The sequence below is a fragment of the Cyprinus carpio genome, chromosome B16 (assembly GCF_018340385.1).
Source record: "Cyprinus carpio isolate SPL01 chromosome B16, ASM1834038v1, whole genome shotgun sequence".
Lineage (NCBI taxonomy): Eukaryota > Metazoa > Chordata > Actinopteri > Cypriniformes > Cyprinidae > Cyprinus > Cyprinus carpio.
This window is the reverse complement of record NC_056612.1, coordinates 26,833,977-26,854,970: the sequence shown is the minus strand read 5'-3', so window position 1 is coordinate 26,854,970 and position 20,994 is coordinate 26,833,977. Positions and strand designations below refer to the sequence as shown.

Sequence of the window (20,994 nt, the reverse complement as noted above, 5' to 3'; positions counted from 1 at the left end):
TGTACTGTATATTTGTTCAATTTGTGTTTCTACAGCCATTGTCACATGCTCAAAACAGATCCGTCTAGCGTGTAAGCGCCCTCACATTTCACTGATTGCTCTCTTTTACGGACGAGTCGAAATTACTTCCGTTTTAAAAAAGTTAATCATGGTAAAACAGAGCACGATACTTCAAAAAGTTTTTTTTTTTTTTTTTTTTTTTTTTGTTGGATTAATTGATTTTTTGTTTAGTAATATTTTTTTTCACATGGATTGCTTTCGGATCAGCTCTAACTTTTTTTTCTCACATGGAATTACTATCATATTTATTCAAATACTTATTAACATTGTCATCATCATTATAATCATTATTAACACCAAAAAAGTAATAGCAGTTAACCTTGCAGATTAAAATGTACACAGTGCAGGGGGTTAAAACGGGGTCGGTGCAGGAAGTGAGGTCACAAGAGGGACATTTCTAACCAGTACATGCTATCCACAAGCAACAAGAAGTCAATGAACCGTTTCAGGCCAGGAGATGCCAGAAACTTCTGCTGCCTTCAAGTCTTTGTGGAAAGTTCCTACTTACGAGTTGCAACGATGCTTTTGAATAATTCTGAAAAGTTGCACTTTTATGAGTTGCAGTGATGCATTTAAATAATTACGAAGAGATGCACTCTTATTTGTGAGCTGCAATGATGCATTGAAATAATACTGAAAATATGCACTCTTATGAGTGCAATGAAGCATTTTAATAATTATTAAAAGTTGCGCTTTTAAGAGTTGCAGTGATGCATTCAAATTATACTGAAAAGTTGCACTCTTACTAATGAGTTGCAACTATGCATTAAAATAATTTGGAAAAGTTGCACTCTTGAGAATTCCAATGGTGCATTCAAATAATTTGGAAAAGTTTCACTCAAGAGTTGCAATGATGCATTCAAAATATACTGAAAAGTTGCACTTTGTTTATGAGTTGCAATGATGCATTTAAATAATTATGAAAAGTTGTAGTCTTTCTTATGAGTTGCAATGATGCATTCAAATAGTTCTAAAAAGTTGCACTCATTCTGACTTTTCTAAACTATTTGCAAGTTAAAAATGAGTTTTAGCAGATGAGTGACATCTACAGCTGTAGTTTAGTTTATTAACCAACATTCGACAACCAAAAAGTGTCCAAATACTTTAATTTCCAACACTACATCTATTTTTTTTTTATACTTTACAACAAATTTGAAAAGTAATTTAAAGCACTTCTCTTTTTTAACTTTCCGTCGAACACAAGAAAACAACACTAAATGTGTACAAACTAAGCTTCTTACGATCAATACCAATGATTCTCTGCTAATAATGACATTTCGGTTGTGAATCTCGTAAATACGATCATTCCATCGTGACTTAAAGGCAGGAATATCATCCGAGCCGAAAGGCTGAAACAGAGAGGCTGATGGGAAATGTAGTTTTTGCCGCTGGAATGAGGGGCCTCTACTGCATATATATTTACACTGAGTGTGAAGGACTGACGATCTAAGTGATGGACAGACTGAGGACAATATGAGGGCTGGACACGGGTCAGACGTTTGCTTTGGGTCGAGAGCCCCAATGAATGCAAACGAGGGGCCGAGATGACACGGCCCTCCTCGCTAGAAAGAAAACATGTGGTTTGACATCATTCATAGTAGCTACGCACGTCAGAATGCACCACCGTTCAGCTCGGATCTCTGCATCAGGATCCGACGGGCCGCTGGTGAACAGCTTCGTCAGGGTCACCCGGACATCGCAACCATCATTGTCGACACGTCACTTTACAACCAGCATGTCCAGCACGCACATCAAGAGACACCCAGCTGGCATTACACTTGTCGTTCACATCATTTGCATCACATTTCAGGTTTGGGCGATTAAAGGTGACCATCGTTGGTGATGGGAGGGAGGAGTGAAGCGGTGATATGTGACTGGGCGTGAAAGGGAAGAGGAAGGCATGACCGAGTGATGTAGCGATGGCTCCTGGATTAATGCATAATTTATTTTTGTTCACAGTGATGGGTTCGTATTTAAAGACTCCTTCCGAAGTGGGAAAGTTTTAGACCTTCATCAGAACAGAGATGGAGAGGCAGAACCACAGGCCGACTCCTGATAAACGGCCGTTCAGAGATGCGGCTCCACCGTACACGGCCCCGGGCCCTAGAAGAACAGAGAGAAGCAGACGTGAATAAGGTGAAAGGTGAAATTTTTTTTATTATTATTTTCCAATTTGCCCCACTTCTAAAAGATGTGAATAAGGTGAAAGGATGCTTTATTTTTTTTCTTTTTCTTTTCTTTTTTTTTAATCAATGAATGAATTTTGTGTTTCACTAGAAAATGAGTCAGTTTGCTTTTTTTTTACTGAATATTGTTTTCATTTACTTTAACCTAATTAAAAGTATTTTGTAAATGCTTGATAAATTTGTGTATAGTGCATATAAAACATAATTCAAATGTATTAACATAAAAAATACATTCAAATAATTTTAAGAGAAAATAAATTTTTATGTGATTGTTTTTACAAAAATAAATTACAACAACAATTTTGAAATAAAGTTATAAATTTTGTAGAAGTGCGGACAATAAGTAAAATACAGTAAAATGATAAAAAAATTAATTTAAAATGTCTTTGATATTTTACTGTATCTCATGAACAGTAACTAGAATAAAAAGTATGGTTATTTATATGGTATAATGCATATAAAATTTATAAAATACATTATATGTATATACAATGACTAAAAAGTTTATTTTTTAAATGATTTATTTTTTATTAAAATTAAAAATAAAAATGAACTAAAATAAAAAAATTAACACAACAAGTAAAATACAGTAAAATAAAACAATGAATTTAAAACTTTGTTAATAATTAACTGTATCTTGCATGAAAGTAGCTAGAATAAACAGAATAGTTATTTATATGGTATAATGCATATAAAACTTAAAAAATACATGCATATGAAATAATCAAAAAAATATATTTAAAAAAAATAACTTTTTAAATGACAGATTTTTAAAATTCTAAATATTTACATAAAATCAAATAAAAATAATAAAAAAAATGCAAGAAGTAATACACAGCAAAAATGATAAAAAAATACATTTAAAATAATTTACTATATCTAACACAAAAAGTAGCTAGAATAAACATGGTATGGTTATTTATATGGTATATTTTAATAGCATTCCTGATGGATTGTTATAGTTTATTTGCATGATATTCATTCTAAAATGGTGATTCATGACAAATCAAATTTTCTTTTATCTTTCAAACAAAAATAACTTGAAGTATTTGTGAAAACATACACTACTATAGCCATAAAAAATGGAAAATTCACCCCAAGTGAAAAAAATTATTATATACACAATATGCAAACCATTCCTAAAAAGCAGAAGATAATGATCATGCAAAAAATAAAAAAATAAATGAAAGAAAGAAATTAGAGGAGAAAATAACAGCACAGGGGTTCGGAATGACATGAGAGTGAATTGCCAGGGTTAGAATTATCGTTGGGTTATCCGTGGTGGGAAAGATGTTGGTTAGTTGTTAGTTTTAGGTAGGGTTAGGATAATGTTTGATGGATGTGTGTTGGTAAAGGCTGGTTGAAGGTGAGTCGGTGGTTTGGGCAAGAGAAGATGCATAGAAGTGACAGCAGGTGACTCATCACGGGAATAACTCGAGACGGAATGAGATGGACGGACTCGCTCACAATGGTATATGTGAGGGGAGGAAACGGCAGGAATCACTCACTGCGGACTGAAATGTGAAGAATGGAGGGAGAGAAGCCACTGATGACTTCCTGGGGTAACAGGACACAACGGAGTGGGAACAAATGAGAGGAGAGAGGCTCCGACATAATGGGCCGGAGAAGAGAAAAGAAGGATGCAAGAGGAGAGAGGCTCCGACATAATGGGCCGGAGAAGAGAAAAGAAGGATGCAAGAAACTGCAGAATTCCAGACCAGCAGGACAAGAAACAGATGAGATGGATATGGAGCATCATGACGCAGCTGTATGCCAGTTTTACTAGAGCTGTTTGTGCATTATGTAATTGTTTTTGTTTATAATGAGGTATAAACAATCACACAACTCTCTGGAATATTTCATTCTGATTGGTCAATCACAGCATTCTGCGGACAAACATTTTTATATAATGACACCAAACTGTATAATTGTTCACCCGGCCAAACCTTTTCCTTCATATCTGTGCTAGTTTACTGTCTCTCATAGCAATCTGCATACTAGTTGTGCTTATATTATAAAATGATTTAAATTCAATTGATTTCAAATCTGATTCAGTGATTGATATCTTTCCCTGAGGCTGTGACCCTACTGAACTCCACACCAATCTAACTTGCACCTGCTCTAATTCTGCATTGCTTACAGTACTTTACAAACATGTACTTGACGTGACATACAGCCAAGTTTGGTGACCCATACTCAGAATTCGTGCTCTGCATTTAACCCATCCAAAGTGCACACACACACACCCGTGAAAACCACACACCGAGGAGCAGTGGGCAGCCATTTATACTGTGGGCGGCCCGGTGAGCAGTTGGGGGTGCGGTGCCTTGCTCAAAGGGCATCTCAGTCATGGTATTGCCGGCCCGAGACTCGAACCCAAAACCTTTAGGGTTAGGAGTCAAACCATCTCGGAAACATTAGGCCACGACTTTCCCTTCATATGTATTTGCACATGTACTTGAAACATGTACTTCATATTTTGCACAGACTGCAAATTGTTTAAGCTAATACACTGTACAAAGCACAGTAACTACATAGAATATAAATCTATGTAATACGCTATACATTGTTTAACAGTACTATTGCACACACAACCATTTGTTTTATCACCACTGTTCTTAACAGACTGCTGTTCAAACTATAAAATATATATAATATAAATATATATATAGATGTAAAATATAAGTATATAATATATATATAATATATAATATATATATGTATATATATATAGATATATATAAAACCTACATTTGTACCTCCATTTTTATATTCTGCACTATGTGCACTATTTATCACAAAGGTTTTGCAATCAATTACAAATATTTATATTTAAATATTTAAATGAATAAATACTTAATAAAACTATTTCTAAAGTAATAAAAAATAATTTAAATAATTAAATAAATAAACAATTATTAATAAAAATACTTATAAATATTTTTTTTAAATAATAATATTTTATAATTAATAATATAAATAAATAATAGTAATAATAAAACAATAAAATAAATTATTTTTGAATATTTATAAATATTCTATAGTCTATGCCATGTGAGCCATTTGTCACACATTAATACAGGAAAAATATCATGCAAGTAATGTATTATTCAAAATGAATTTTGCTATGCAATGTTATTTTTGTGCATTCAAATCTAACTCTTTTAATATTATTATTTTTCTTTATTATAAAATAAGAAAAATATATGCAGTTAAAATATAAAAGATTGAAAATAATGAAGAATAATTTAAAAATGTTTAAGTGTATTTTACTTGTTGCATTAAACAATTTTAGAGCATAATTTTGATAAATATGAGATTTATATTAAATATATAAATAATACTGAGCTTTAATTTTTTTTTCACTGTAGGTATTTATGACACAGCCCGAGTTTTGAAAGAACAGTGAAGGTTTGAGGGTTTTGTTTGTTGTTTTAGGTTTTATGTAAGAAGCATCTGTTCATGGTGTGAAGCAAAATGTGTGAATGGTAAGATGAAAGCCTTGCATAAGCACAAACTCTCTCTGTGTTGTGCAGCTCTATATGCTCAATCACTCATTGTTTGGCTCCTTCCCATAAACACAGCTTTTCCGTGACCTGTTCCTCCTCCTCTCTGGGTTTTGCTTGCTAAGATCTCTGCATTGAGCGCTCCAGCAGAAACTTTTCCATTTATTCATTGTTTGGTTCATTAGAATATTTTCCACCGAGAGCTCTCGCGGCCCCGAACACGACCACCCCCCAACTCTGAAGTTATGCTGTTACGTACAGTATTTGACTTTGTGCTGCTGCTCTTGTTTTTGTGCTTAACAGCACCTTCATAGGTTACGCTTAGGGTCAGGAAGAGCATGAACCTCAAATTGAGTAAATCTGCCTGTTCTCAAGAGGAACTGAAACATAATTTATCACCAGAGACTAGAAATTCAGAAGTTTAAAGGCTTAAAGGCAGATGTCAAAGGTTTTTTTCAGTACATAATGCATAAACAGAATAAAATTCTGCACTTAAATATTTTAATAAAGCAATTACGCAACTCACTGGCTGGTTGGTTGAATTATTTATTATATGATGATTTATTGTTTTTGTGGGATTTTTTTTTGTGTGGAAAAATATAAATAAATAAATATTTTTTTTTTTTTATTACCCTTATGAAAATGTAATATATAATGTCCTATATCAAGAGTGATATTTTCACTACCTATAAGGCAATATATAAATTTCACATATGTTCATTCTCTGGGTAGATGAAGATAAAAGGTTATAACATATAAAATCACCACAGTAAACTCTGTCCATATGTTAATAATGTTTATATGATCTTTTTGATAAATAAATGATATTTTATGAAGCAACCATATGTGTCAACAATATAAATCTTCTTTATATATGCAACATTATTATCATATCATATGTATACATAAAACTGTGTATTTATATGTATATGAATAAATTTAATATGTGAAATTGTTCCAATTTCTAATAGGTTTCACATGTTTTTACTTCATGTGAAAATATATTTCATATATTTAAGTCTATTTGTGCCATTTTTCATAAAAATTAGTTTGCTCTGAAAATCTTAAATATTTAATATATATATGTGTGTTAGTGTGTGTGTGTGTGTGTTTATAAAACAACATAAATAATTAAATATATTTAAATATAAATAATTGTTTATAAAGATTTTAATGTGCCATTTCTCACAAATCAATAAAGGAAAAACATAATATAAGTGAATAATAAAAAATAATTTTGCTATGTATTGTTATTTTTGTGCATACAAATCTAATTCTTTTTAAACTATAAAATAATATAAAAGTAAATATAATGTAATAAAATAAAATATAAAATGCAAGTAAAAATTAAAAATAAAAACAAATTATAGAGAAATTTAATATATGTACATATATTACACTTGCGTATGAATAGAGCAAAGTAAATATGGCTGAGCAAATTTAAGGACCTCGTAAAGCAGATTTAAGAAAGTAATGAGGCATAAGTACAACACAATATCTGAATGGAAATCAAACAGCACTATGTGAAATACTAATGCTGATCATTTCTACAATGATTGCAGCGGCAGAACTGACATACTCGCCACGCTAATTGGTTGTTTATGCTGTGTGTGGTTAATTTGGCTATAGATATACAGAGCAGTATGAAAACATTCATCGTTAAGTATGTAGGAGCAATCAGGATCTAACTGCTACACAAAACGAGTAAACGGCTGTGGTAAATTAGCCTCAGCTGAGAAAGAGGCTTAAATTAATGAAATATTCACAACCAGTTGTTTTGTACATAATTTGCTAACTAGCAGCAGTTTCCTGTTGCCTGCATAACCTTCCTCTTTCTCTACAACCAGTCACTTTCCCTGAAATCACCCAGAACAAGTCATTACAAACATCCTCTCCTGCTGCACAAAACTGCTGAAACCAGACTAATGTGGTCTGCTGGTCTCAGCCGGTCACCTTGGGTTGGTTTAAATAGTTTGATTTTCAACATTATGGAGACATTCATTTTTGGGTGAACAGCTATAAACTGAAGCTAAATAAATAAATAAATAAAATTTTAAATTAATATTTTACTTAAAATAAATATAAACTGAAATAAAATAAAATAGAAAAAAAATTCAGCATAAAAACTAACTTAGAAATAAAAATAATAAATAATAATAATAATAAAAAAATGCTTCAAAATATAAAATAATATGAATACAGTTTATTAATAATATAATATAATATAATATAATATAATATAATATAATATAATATAATATAATATAATTTTAATAAAAACTATAATAGTATCTCAATGATACTAAAAACACTGGGGTGAAATATATAAAAAAAGTCAAGAATATGATGAAGTCATGCTTATTTCACCCCCATTGAAATAAATTATTTTATTCATTATGACATACATCTTATTACAATAAGTGCACATTTACACACAATTGCCAATATAATAATGCTGCCATTACTGTAACATGAAGTTATAATAATAATGATATTTAGGCATCAGTACATCCTGGTACTGTCTAAAATGTATGCTCATTTAATCAGAAAAGTCTTTGTACTAGAGTAATGAGAATCACCATTGAGAATAATGGGAGTTATAAGAAAACTCCAAAGAAAAGCATTACAGTAATGAGAACTTTGGGGGAAAACATGCTTAACTGTCATGAACATAATGCATACGCAGGACAAAAATCTCATCAGGCTTCATTTTCTCTGCACAATATAGTTTCTTATTTCTTTCTTCAGATCTCAGGGTGAAATGTTTTCATGCTTTATCACTAAAGCAAGCTGCTCGATTAATGCCGCTAGCGCTAGTGCATTAAACAAATAGTCTCTCTGTCTAAAAAAAAGAAAAGAAATAATAATATAGTAATATATATTATTTAGAAAACAACAGTGAAAAAGCTCAAGTACAAGGAAATCTGTAATGCTGATGTGATTTGTTCTTGTGTCCTTGTAGTTTCATTCAGCCCTTGAATTTAAAAATCCCTGAGGTTTTTCTTCAATAAAGCAGAGCTATGAGAGATGAACTGTTTTCAGACTTTTTACAGTCAGACAATGGAAGCTTTCAGTAAACGCTCAAAGCGCATTTTCCACAACAGAACATGTTTTATAGGAATCCTCTTTTACTCAATACTGATGTTCTGCAGTGGACAAAAATCTGCTGTAGAAAAACTTTTATTCAGTTAATAAACACTTTGGGTGCAAACTCTCACGCAGCCTTCAAGCTGTGTAAGTCTGGTCGTTATTCATTTGAAATTGTAAATGTTCGCCTCAGTACACATTTTGTGTACTGAGGAATAGGCATTTCCCATCATTCTTCATCCCAGCTAACAGGGAACACTCCCAGAACTTTGGCAAATGTTTTCTCAAAGTTATGAAATGTTCTTCTTGAAACATTAATAGAACGTTCATTCAAAGTTGTCAGAGTTTTAATAACAAAAATGTAATTGTTACATTGTCACAACTGAACATTTACTTGCTACTTGTTTCAGAATGTTCAGAGAACATTTAAAAGTAACGTTCCCTTAATGTTTTCTTTAACATTCGCATAACCAAGAATGTGAACATTAGAGAAAACATTAAGGGTTTTACGTTTTATAATATTGCAAAGTTATGGGAACATTACTTCTGAATGTTGTCTAAGCATTCTGAAACACGCAGTAATAACATCAAAAATTATTTTCTATGAATGCTTTGCTAATGTTCCCATTAAAGGTAATTTAAAAAAAAATGTTTTCTAAACATTCAAAAGATCCAGTTTTTAAAAAGGTTATTTTTGAATTTTCACTGAATGGTTAAAAAAACATTTTCATAAATTAATGGGAACATTAGCCAAGCATTCTTAGATTTTTGTTTTTGTTTTTAATGTTATTACTTACTACAGTACGTTTCAGAAAATGTATTGCAAACTACAGAGAACATTCAAAAGTAAAGTTACCATAATGTTTGCAAAATGATAAAATGGAACATTCCTTTAATGTTTGCTCTAAGAAAGAATGTTTTTAAATTTGTTTAGAGAACATTCAAAAATAACCTTTTCATAACTTAATGGGAACATTAACAAAACATTCTAGGAACACATTTTTGTTAACAAAAGACTGTTAAAATACAAGATAAAGCATGAATTTCTCACTTTATGCACATCTTTGCTTTTTGTTTCTGATGCATTGGTAAACAAGCTTCCTGGCTTTATGAAGAAGTCAAAAAGAGAACAAGAAGCATGAAATCAGTCCACTCATTCACAGTTAAAATTAATTCAGAAACTTCCGAGCTTACGCATGTGCATTTTCCCAGCAAGGCCGCAGCAGTGCACATAGTCTGTGTGTGTCAAAAGTCACAAACACTTTCAAATGCTTCACGCTGCTAGCAGAGGTTTTTTTGTTCTTGTTATTTATTATTAAAGGTTTTGAAAGATGTGCTTTTTTGTGAGTATAGTGTTATAGAATTTTTTTTTTAGTGTAATATAAGGGGACACTGCTATTATCTGTGAAAGCTAGCCTCGGGGTGCTGGAATTGCACGTTCACTTATTTTGTACAGTGGAAAGTCACTTCCTGCAGGGTGTTTATTTATCCTTGACTTTATGCCTTTGTAGATTTACGAATGTTTCGAGAGCACAAAAGAGTTGGAGTGGAATAAGGTACTCACTGAAGAGTAACATGCTGGCATTGGAAGCCCCGAGGCGGTTGGAGGCGAAACAGGTGTAGTTGCCAAAGTGTTTTTCTGTGACGTTGGTGAAGAGCAGCAGGGAACGTGTTTTCTCGTTTTTAATCTTCAGCGTGTTATCGCTCTCTACCGGCCTGAGAAAGAAGTAATATGACAGATCACACGTTAAAGTAAACCCGGTGTGTGTTGCTTCCCATGGTTCACAGCGTCTGTTTCGCTCGCTGTGTTAATGCTAGCTTACCTTCGGTCATCCCGGTACCATTCGAAGGACGCGGTGGGCACCGCCATAGCTTCACAGCGTAAGATTGCAGTTTTTCCCACCTGGGCGGGCATGTTCTTTACTTCTGTGATTACTGGTGGATCTGAAGACCAAACAGACAGTGTACTGAAGTTAAAGTATTAGCACTTGTTGTTCAATTAAAGCAATAACAAAAAAAAAAAGTGATCTCAGCATCGTCATTTCAAACCTGGAAGATGTATTGTATTAAAAAGCTTTTCTTAATTGACTGCATGATAAAAAATAAATAAATAATAAAATAAAATAAAAAAAACGGAACGCAGAGGAGATTTTGTTATTAAACTGTGATGCAAAACGTTGTAATTTACGGGAGTCCTAAGAATTCATGCATTATTATCACTAATATTATTATTATTATTATTTGTCTGATTTTATCAACAGATGCTGATTTTGTAGTTGTTTGACACTAGGAAATAGTTAATAGTATAAATAGTTCAATTATTTTATTATATTGATCTTATTATGCTAGTATTATAATTGTTAAGCATAAGTCCTATAAAATAAGAAAACATTATTGGTCAGTGAAATCAAAGAAAGTAAAATCAATTCAAGACATTTTGTCTTAATATTTTGCTTCTTGAATTATCTTGTTTTAATGATGTTTAGATATTTACTGGAAAGCAAAAAAAAAAAAAACTACAGTTCAAAAGTTTGAGGTCAGTAAGTATACAAAAGCTCCATTAATTTGATAAAAATAATCTAGTAATATTGTGATATATATTAAGTGTTTTCTATTTCAGTGTATTTAAAAATGTAATTTATTCCTTTGATGAAAAACTGAATTTTCAGTCTTGAGTGTCCCATGATCATTCAGAAATTATTCTAATATACTTAATATTTTTGTGAAAAAATACTTTTGTTGAATAGAAAGTTCAAAAGAACAGTGTATTTATAATACAAATATTTTGAAACATTACTGTATGTCTTTAACATCATTTGATTAATTTAATGTGTCCCTGTAGAAAAAAAAAATAATTCTTATTGACCCCAAACTTTTGAATTGTAGTGTACTATATATAGTGTACTTATATATGTGAAGTTCTACATGAAACTGTAAAGAAATACAAGAATGATTTTTGTTGTGGAAATGTAATAAGGTTTCTACAGTATTCATGAACAGGTCAAATTCTCTGAAATAATACTTAAGCGTAATAATAAAGTACAATTACTCAAGTTCTTTAAACCCTGTGGAGTTGAGAGGACACAATGAAAAGATAAAGAGTTAATTCTATATGCAGCTGATCACAATCCAATTTATATTTGCATTAGTCAATCACAAAGTGTTCTGAAACGCTCCCAACGATCTCATTAGGATGTCACTGTGAGTTGCTGACAGGAGCAAAGCGGCTCGACTTACAGTTGACTGTGACCTTGACGCGGTGCGTGTCTGGCGGCGCCACGCCGTTGTTGGTGATGCATTCAAATTCCTCCGCTTGATGCCGCTTGATTTCTGTGATTTCCAGAAACTCGCCTTCGCTCATGAGACCGTCTGTGAAGACAAAAGACAAGAGGGTGATTGAATACCGGCACCATGGTGCACAATGTCATATGTGAGTGTAATTGGGTTGGTAGGTGTTCCAAAAGCAGCAGTATTGTTCCACACTGTCATGTTAAACAAAAAAAAGGCCAGAGGACACAGCAGCAGGAACTACCGGAATGACTCTCCTTATTCATCATGTAGCAGACACTCTTTATCCGAACCAACTTTCGGTCGGTGCACCACAAGGGACGGTCCTGCTGGAGTAACCGGCTGTTGAATGTCTTGCCCTGGAGCACAATGGTGGCACGGGAATTCAGTGATCTTTAACCACTACACCACCTCCTCTAACACGACAAAACCATTTAACCACTTTTAATTTTCACATAAGTTTATTTCAACAGTGTTCAAGGTTAAGTGTATGATTTCTGAACCACTAGTGGCACTGAATGGAACTCTATATATATATATACCAATTCCAAACCACATCAATCGTAATAACTACTATTCATTTTGTATTTAATTATTTATACTGTAAGTGATATATAATTGTCCATGCAGGCTGGAAGTGAAAAACTCCTCAGGTGTGCATAATTATTAGGCAGGTTTCCTTTTACAGATAAATTGAGCCAAAAAAGAGATTGAACTCAGACTGAAAATCAAAAGTTATTAAATGCTCATGACAAGGATGCAATACTAATGCATTACTAGAATTTGCAAAGTTAAGGGATGACCATTGGATGGAAAAATACTCACTGGGACTATCAACTCCCTAGCAACAAGTCAGAGCCTAGCAACCACTCAAAACATCGTAGCAACAGCCTTGCAACCACTTAGAACACTTTAGTAACTACTTAGCAACTCTCTAGCAACATTTTATAAACTATTTAAAACACCTTAGCAAGAGCTTACACACTAGTTAGAACTTCTTAGCAAGTGCAACTAGCAACTCCCTAGCAACAACTCAGAACCTAGCAACCACTCAATAGTGATCAGAATCCATATGAATTAGTCACAGTTATAGAGTGACTTATCAATGAGGTGCATAAATTAGTAACCACCTAGCAACATTCTAGCAACCAATCAAACATCTTAACAACCACCTAGCAACTACTTACAACACCTTAGCAACCACCTAGTGATGTCTTAATCGCATTGAACGGAAGATTGTCTTTTGGTCTATCTATATGCATTTTCTTTGCTACTGCTTAGTGGCCACTCAGAGCATCTTAGTAACAAGTCAGAAATCACACAGACTACATTAGGAAATGTGCACCCAAGCAACCCCTCAAAATAACCACTACCTGCACACAAAACTAAAGCAACCACATATCAATGCAGAGCCTATATAAAGGCTGCTGTCAACCTGCCTTATATAACCTTCACACTTCACATCTCTCCTCAAACTACACTTATGTAACCTTCAGACTTCAAACTCAAATTCATACGATGAACTTTCCTTTCTTAGTTAGTTGCAGTTCTGTTTGGTGCTTCCAGTGGAGCAGAAACCACATACTTCACCTTGATTAAAATTAATTTCAACAGAATAAAATTTATTTATTTAACAAGAGCGGAGGCGAGTGACAAACGGTCCACGGAATAAACTGAAAGGCTTTGATAAGAAACTCAAGTCTGCGTCGCTCTCAGATAAACATCACAGAACGTGTGTTGGGGAATGCGTCACTGAGCTTTATTTACCGGACATTGTGAACTACAAAAAGCCTGTCTTGCACCTCTAAGGCACTTGTTTCCCTTTAGCGAGACTAAACAGACAACAACACAAATCTGTTGTAACAAGGACAAGGGTGGATTTGCCTCAATGTGATGAAAGTGGCTGTTATTAGTACAACATTGACAATGCAAAAAGATACATATAAAAGCGTGTTTCTGCCACAGAATAAAAAATAAAATAGGAAACTGTGAATTTATTATCTCAAAAATCTTTTTTATTGCAATTGCGAGTTTATGTCTAGCAATTCTGACTTTTTTCTCACAAATTTGAGTTTAAATCTCACAATTCTGATACAAACATGCAGTTCAGAGAAGTTAGAACAGCAGTATTTACTTTTTCTTAGAACTGCATATTTGCATCTCACAATTTTGACTTTATAACATGCAATTGCAAAAGAAAATTGTAAGATGACTTTTTTCTTCAGAATTGGACTTTATAACTCACAATCGAGTTTATAAATTACATTAAACTCGCAATTGCAAGAAAAATTCAGAATTGCATGTTATAAACTTGCAATTGCAAGAAAAAGTTAATTGTGAGATATAAATTCACAGTTGTGTGAAAAGTCAGAATTGTGGGAAAAACTCACAACTGCATGAAAAAGCTCAGTATTGGGATAAAATTTTAATTATGGGATATTAACTCGCAATTGCGAGAAAAATGTCCGAATTATGAGACAAACTCGATTGTGAGAAAAGAAGTCAGAATTGCCAAACTTATATATACAATTGCTGGAAAAAGTCAGAACTGTGGGATATAAACTTACAATTACGAGAAAAGTCAAAATATCCCATAATTCTTTATAACAAAATTGTGAGAAAAAAAAAATCAGAATTGTGAGACTATCAATTGTGAAAGAAAGTCGGAATTATCTTTTGTACAGTATGTTCTCTTCCGTGTTGGAAATGGGCTTCTATAGATTCACGCTAGCTTTCTCATGCAACCATTTTCCTCCTAACAGTCAGAACTGTTAGGCACACAAAAATCTCAGTGTCAACAAGAATAATCCACTTCTTAGTAGTATCACTTTGGCTTCAGCCAATGGAGAGACAGAAAACCACAAAGGCAACCGCACACCTTTTAATTCACAACCGCCGGGACTTTATTCCACAAATTCGGCACCTTTTCTAATTGAAGATTATTCCGGAGGATTATTAGCACAGCTACTGAACTGGAGAGGATTATTTGCAGCTGCCGATGCCACCGACCGAGCACACGCTAGGGTTTACAGCAATGTTATTCACTCATTTCATTAGCGTAATAAATATCGTTCCCCCGTGACATCTTCGTCAGGCCGTGTGAGCACCCGTGTCAACCTGCTGCGGGGGAAAAATCATCTTATCCTGACAAAGAGGGTTTACGTAAAGAGACTGGTACGTCTCGCACGCTTCGAGCTGAGATGCTTACTAAGTAGACGCTATTTGTATTTACTTCTCACAGTTGTGACAAGCGCATTCCCAAGTGGCCAGACGCATTTGTGCTCCGCTGCAACTGGAAAATTTCAGTGACAAAATCAGCTTTAGAAACACTTAGAATGGCTGGATGGAATCAAATCAAACAGGTATCTATCTATCTATCTATCTATCTATCTATCTATCTATCTATCTATCTATCTATCTATCTGTCTATCTGTCTGTCTGTCTATCTATCTATCTATCTATCTATCTATCTATCTATCTATCTATCTATCTATCTATCTATCTATCTATCTGTCTGTCTGTCTGTCTGTCTGTCTGTCTGTCTGTCTGTCTGTCTGTCTGACTTTGCTTTTTTATTTAAAAATGACATTTATATGATACATTCCAATTCTTCATTCTGTTTACTACCTCAATTTAAATTCTGTAATTGAACTGGAATTAACCCTATAAAGCCTGACGTGTGACATATTAGTTAAAAAAGAAAAAGAAAAAAAGAAATCTGGTTATTGAACCTTTAGACAAATATAATATATTTATGGCTGTGATAAATATGGATGAAAATCTTTTATTTAGAGGAACAAACTTAAAAATTGTGCAATTTGGTGCAGATGCTGATATTTATATGGCCCAAAATAATAATAAATAAAATATATATATATATATAATCATACTAAAATTTTAATGTATGTATGTATAAGGCTTTATGGCTATGATATACTGGGAATATGGTAAGAAAAAAAATATATATATTTTATTCAGGGGCCCAAATGCAATTTAATGCAGATGCTGATATTTGTATGCAGAAAAAATAAATAAATAAATAAATCTCAATAGCAAAAAAACAATGAGATCTTTATAACAGTATAGCAGACTATTTACATAAAATAATATACAATTCAGCTGTCACTCATTATTGCCAGATAAGGTTTTCAGCAACGTTTTACCATGTTGATCATTTAGAGGCCTCAGAAATGTGTGCATCAAATCTACAGCAGGCTTTATAGGGTTAAAAGCATTCTCAATTTAAATGAGAGTCTCATAATGCAGCTATATTTCAGAAATCACATTAGAGAGGGTTTTTGTTGCACAAAGGTACTCAGTGTTCACAAGAATCAACCATCATCCTGTTAGGATTATATCTACATTCTATTCAGAAAAAAGCCTCACTAGTCGATAGATCTTCTGCTGTCACCTTGAATGACATTGTAACCAGCGATCTCTATCCACGTCTGTGGACCCTAACATGAGCATCTATGTGTCTTTGTGGGATTTATTTTATATTTTATACATCTAAATGCGTATGTCACAGCCTGGATCTGCTAGTTAACATGTACTGGACAGACTGTGTGTGGGTGGTCAGTCTAATGAATGAAACTGACCCATCGAATGCATGATTAATGCTGGTTTCAATCCACATGGACGTGCATGTGAACCCTAAGCCAGTCGCTCAGCAGTACCGACGGAGTGGGCGTGTCACCTGTCAACGGCGCATCAGGTGTGTGATTGTGATGTCATCGCACCCTGTCTGCTTCCCCACAGTGTGATGTACAGATCCAGATGGCTTTGTGTTTCTTTGGCCGAATCTATACGCCCAATTTCTCGCCCGGCTGCTGGCAACCAATAGCTCCACCGCAGTGACTCGTGCTGAATAACAATGTGGCTCGTTCTGTCTCGCTTTACGCCCCTCTCTTTATTTCTGCCATGCCGGTGGGTTATGAGGTGCAGAGGAAGTGCTGAGTGGGGAAAAGCACAGACCGAAAGATCTGCAGACAAGCTATGACTACAATTATATGCAGAGTAGGAGAAATTTTATATCATGATAATGGTATATGTCACAGTGTGGTTATTTTTGCTGAGATTTCAATGGAAAAAAATATTTGATATATGCAATATGATACATTATTTATTTACATTTTGCAGCTATACTTTTAGATTTTTAAAATCTGTTTTCATTTGTATTTAATGGACACAAACCAATAGATCGGATTATTTATATTTAAAACTAAAGACTCATTATTTATATTTAAAACTAAAGCAGAAAAATCCCTTCGGTTGACACATTCTACACATTTCACAGCAAAGAAATATAACTAGGTCACCTTGACCTTGTTTACACCTGGTACTAACATCCATTTCAAACGATCTGATCAGTGTCAACTAAAAAAAGTCCAATATGTTAAATTGCCAATACGTAATGCCAAGACTGTCTTAACGTTTCATTGTAAGTTTAAATGCTAACACATCTCAACATTGCATCCCCATACACTCATGTGACATATAATCACTGTGCCTACATTTTTTTTAAACTTTGCTTTTAAAGTTTAAAGTCTTTTAAAAAAAGAAAAGGCTGTACATATACAGGTGCATCTCAATAAATTAGAATGTCGTGGAGAAGTTCATTTATTTCAGTAATTCAACTCAAATTATGAAACTTGTGTATTAAATAAATTCAGTGCACACAGACTGAAGTAGTTTAAGTCTTTGGTTCTTTTAATTGTGATGATTTCGGCTCACATTTAACAAAAATCCACCAATTCTCAACAAATTAGAATACTTCATAAGACCAATAAAAAACAAAAACATAAAAAATTCATTGTTGGTATTATGGAAAGTATTTTTTTTTGATTTGTTTGTACTCAATACTTGGTAGGGGCTCCTTTTGCTTTAATTACTGCCTCAATTCAGCGTGGCATAGAGGTGATCAGTTTGTGCCACTGCTGAGGTGGTATGAAAGCCCAGGTTTCTTTGACAGTGGCCTTCAGCTCATCTGCATTTTTTGGTCTCTTGTTTCCTCTTGACAATACTCCGTAGATTCTCTATGGGGTTCAGGTCTGGTGAGTTTGCTGGCCAGTCAAGCACACCAATAACATGGTCATTTAACTTTTGGTGCTTTTGGCAGTGTGGGCAGGTGCCAAATCCTGCTGGAAAATGAAATCAGCATCTTCAAAAAGCTTTTCAGCAGAAGGAAGCATGAGGTCCTCCAAAATTTCTTGGTAAACGGGTGCAGTGACTTTCAAAAAACACAATGGACCGAACCAGCAGAAGACACTGCACCACAAATCATCACAGACTGTGGAAACTTAACACTGGACTTCAAGCAGCTTGGGCTATGAGCTTCTCCACCCTTCCTCCAGACTCTAGGACCTTGGTTTCCAAATGAAATACTAAACTTGCTCTCATCTGAAAAGAGGACTTTGGACCACTGGGCAACAGTACAGTTCTTCTTCTCCTTAGCCCAGGTAAGACGCCTCAGGAGTGGCTTAACAAGAGGAATACGACAACTGTAGCCAAAATCCTTGACACGTCTGTGTGTGGTGGCTCTTGATGCCTTGACCCCAGCCTCAGTCCATTCCTTGTAAAGTTCACTCAAATTCTTGAATTGATTTTGCTTGACAATCCTCATAAGGCTGCGGTTCTCTTGGTTGGTTTTGCATCTTTTTCTTCACACTTTTTCCTTCCACTCAACTTTCTGTTAACATGCTTGGATACAGCACTCTGTGAACAGTCAGCTTCTTTGGCAATGAATGTTTGTGGCTTACCCTCCTTGTGAAGGGTGTCAATGATTGCCTTCGGGACAACTGTCAGATCAGCAGTCTTCCCCATTTTGAAGGCTCAGGAAACCTTTGCAGGTGTTTTGAGTTGATTAGCTGATTGGCATGTCACCATATTCTAATTTGTTGAGATATTTTTTTATTTTTATGCAGCATGTCCAAACACAGTTATGTGGGAACATTTCACGAAAACCTGGTTACACCCCCCCCCCCCACAAAAAAATTAATTTCTATGAATATCTATGAATTATTTATGATTTTTGCATAAATACAATTTGTTAAAAAAACAAATATTAAAAACAAAAAAATACTTTTAAATCTTCTATTTGAATTTTTATAAATATTATGCATATTTACACACACGCACGCACACACACACACACACACACACACACATACACACACACCACACACACACACATATATATATATATATATATATATATAGATGTAACATGTAATAAATAATAAATGTAACAATATATAACTATGTAAAATACTGATACTTTTTATACATTTACATTTTATTTCACTAAATTTTTTTTTATATCTATTTTTATTTTGAACTTGATGGAAACAAACCAATCTATCGGATTATGCATCATAACTGCCTCAAAGCAGTCAAACAAATATTATATACATACACATACAAAAATATACACTACAATATAATATAAAAATATTTTTAAAAAAATCTGAATAAATTAACAGATACAACAATACTGTATATTTTTTAATAAGTTTAAACAATAAAGCACTTTTTTATTACGGTATATTTTTGGCATTACAGAGATTTGAATTTATAGGAAAAAATGTTCTTAATTGTGAATTATGCTTTTACTTTTGCATTCCTGTAGCTCATGATGTTAACAGTCCTAAGGTCATAAGTTTGATTCCCAAGAAATGCAGTGCCTGATAAAATGTTACAATTTATCTCATTTTTGGTATGGTAAATGGATTGCATGTTCAACATCAATCATACAGTATGCTTTCATAAATCAAAGACCTTTCCCTTGATAATAGTAAGTGGTCACTGGACGGATTTGAGATGCGTGTGAATACCAGGCGTAAAAGACGATATGCTTGGCTGACCATTTGTGACCAGATCACTTGAATGTGTACAATAAGCACATAGATATAGTGAGTGTAGAGTTTAGTATCTGAGCTCAGCTGCTCCATTCATGTGACGCTGGTCCGTTTCCAGGCAGAGGGACTCTTGAGTTGATTTCAAAGGACTAAGGATCAATTGAAAAATAAATGACAGTAAATGAAGATCCCCACCATCCTGTAATCATATCATGAAAAGATTAAATAAAAAATGCCCTCTCCTGTTATGCATTTCATCACAACCACTCGAAATGAATGCAGCTAATATCAACGGTAATGAAAGTTATAAATAGTATGTTAATGATAACTGTGATTATTAATATTGTGGCAGGAACAATAATGGTGACAAAGATGATGATGATAGCACATGTTGACAATTATCACCCTGGTTGTGGCTGTAATTATTTATAATGAAATCTGAGCAGTACATCGCCAAGACTATGTTCATAATTGCATGCTACTTTTACTGTTTCTCCAGTATACTGTGTACAGTATGAACATTTTATACATGAGACACCCATACAACATTGGTCAAAATGTGCAGTATGAAACCAGAATAAGCTGTTTTAAAAAAAAAAATTGTTTGATTAAATGCATTTGGAAAATGCCATACATGTGCATGCACAAAATTACATGTAACAATTTTGTTATGCAGCACATCCAAACACAATTAAGTGATGTAAGCGGAAAAATTGAATGAAAAGCTGTTCATGTAAAAAAAAAAAAAAAATAATAATTGCATAAAGAAAAAAAGCATATTAAGTGATGAAAAACCTTTTCACCATAAAATCAAAAGGAAAAAGTAAGAAATAAAATTTTAGCATAAATTAAATATAAATACAAATATTTAGCATAAAAATAGAAAATATCATGAAAACCTGGTCACATTTCATCCGAAAAATCTAAATAAAAAAATAAAATAAGACTTAACACATTAAAAATGTGGTGATAAAAATGATGCATTTTCCTTGTATTTCCACCAAAATAAAA

The 20,994-nt window shown here is 33.5% G+C and overlaps 1 protein-coding gene across 1 annotated transcript in view; it reads right to left on the bottom strand.

Moving 5' to 3' along the window:
- Positions 1 to 274: 274 nt before the first annotated feature.
- The window catches only part of LOC109078012 (igLON family member 5-like), a 173,499-nt gene continuing 152,779 nt past the window's right edge, over positions 275 to 20,994 (bottom strand). Inside the window, exons 5-8 of the mRNA XM_042741753.1 lie at positions 12,077 to 12,208; positions 10,663 to 10,783; positions 10,404 to 10,555; positions 275 to 2,163 (exon numbers count right to left, since the gene is read on the bottom strand). Coding sequence (XP_042597687.1) covers positions 2,063 to 2,163; positions 10,404 to 10,555; positions 10,663 to 10,783; positions 12,077 to 12,208 — 506 coding nt within the window. The 3' untranslated portion in view covers positions 275 to 2,062. The remainder of the gene's footprint in view (positions 2,164 to 10,403; positions 10,556 to 10,662; positions 10,784 to 12,076; positions 12,209 to 20,994) is intronic.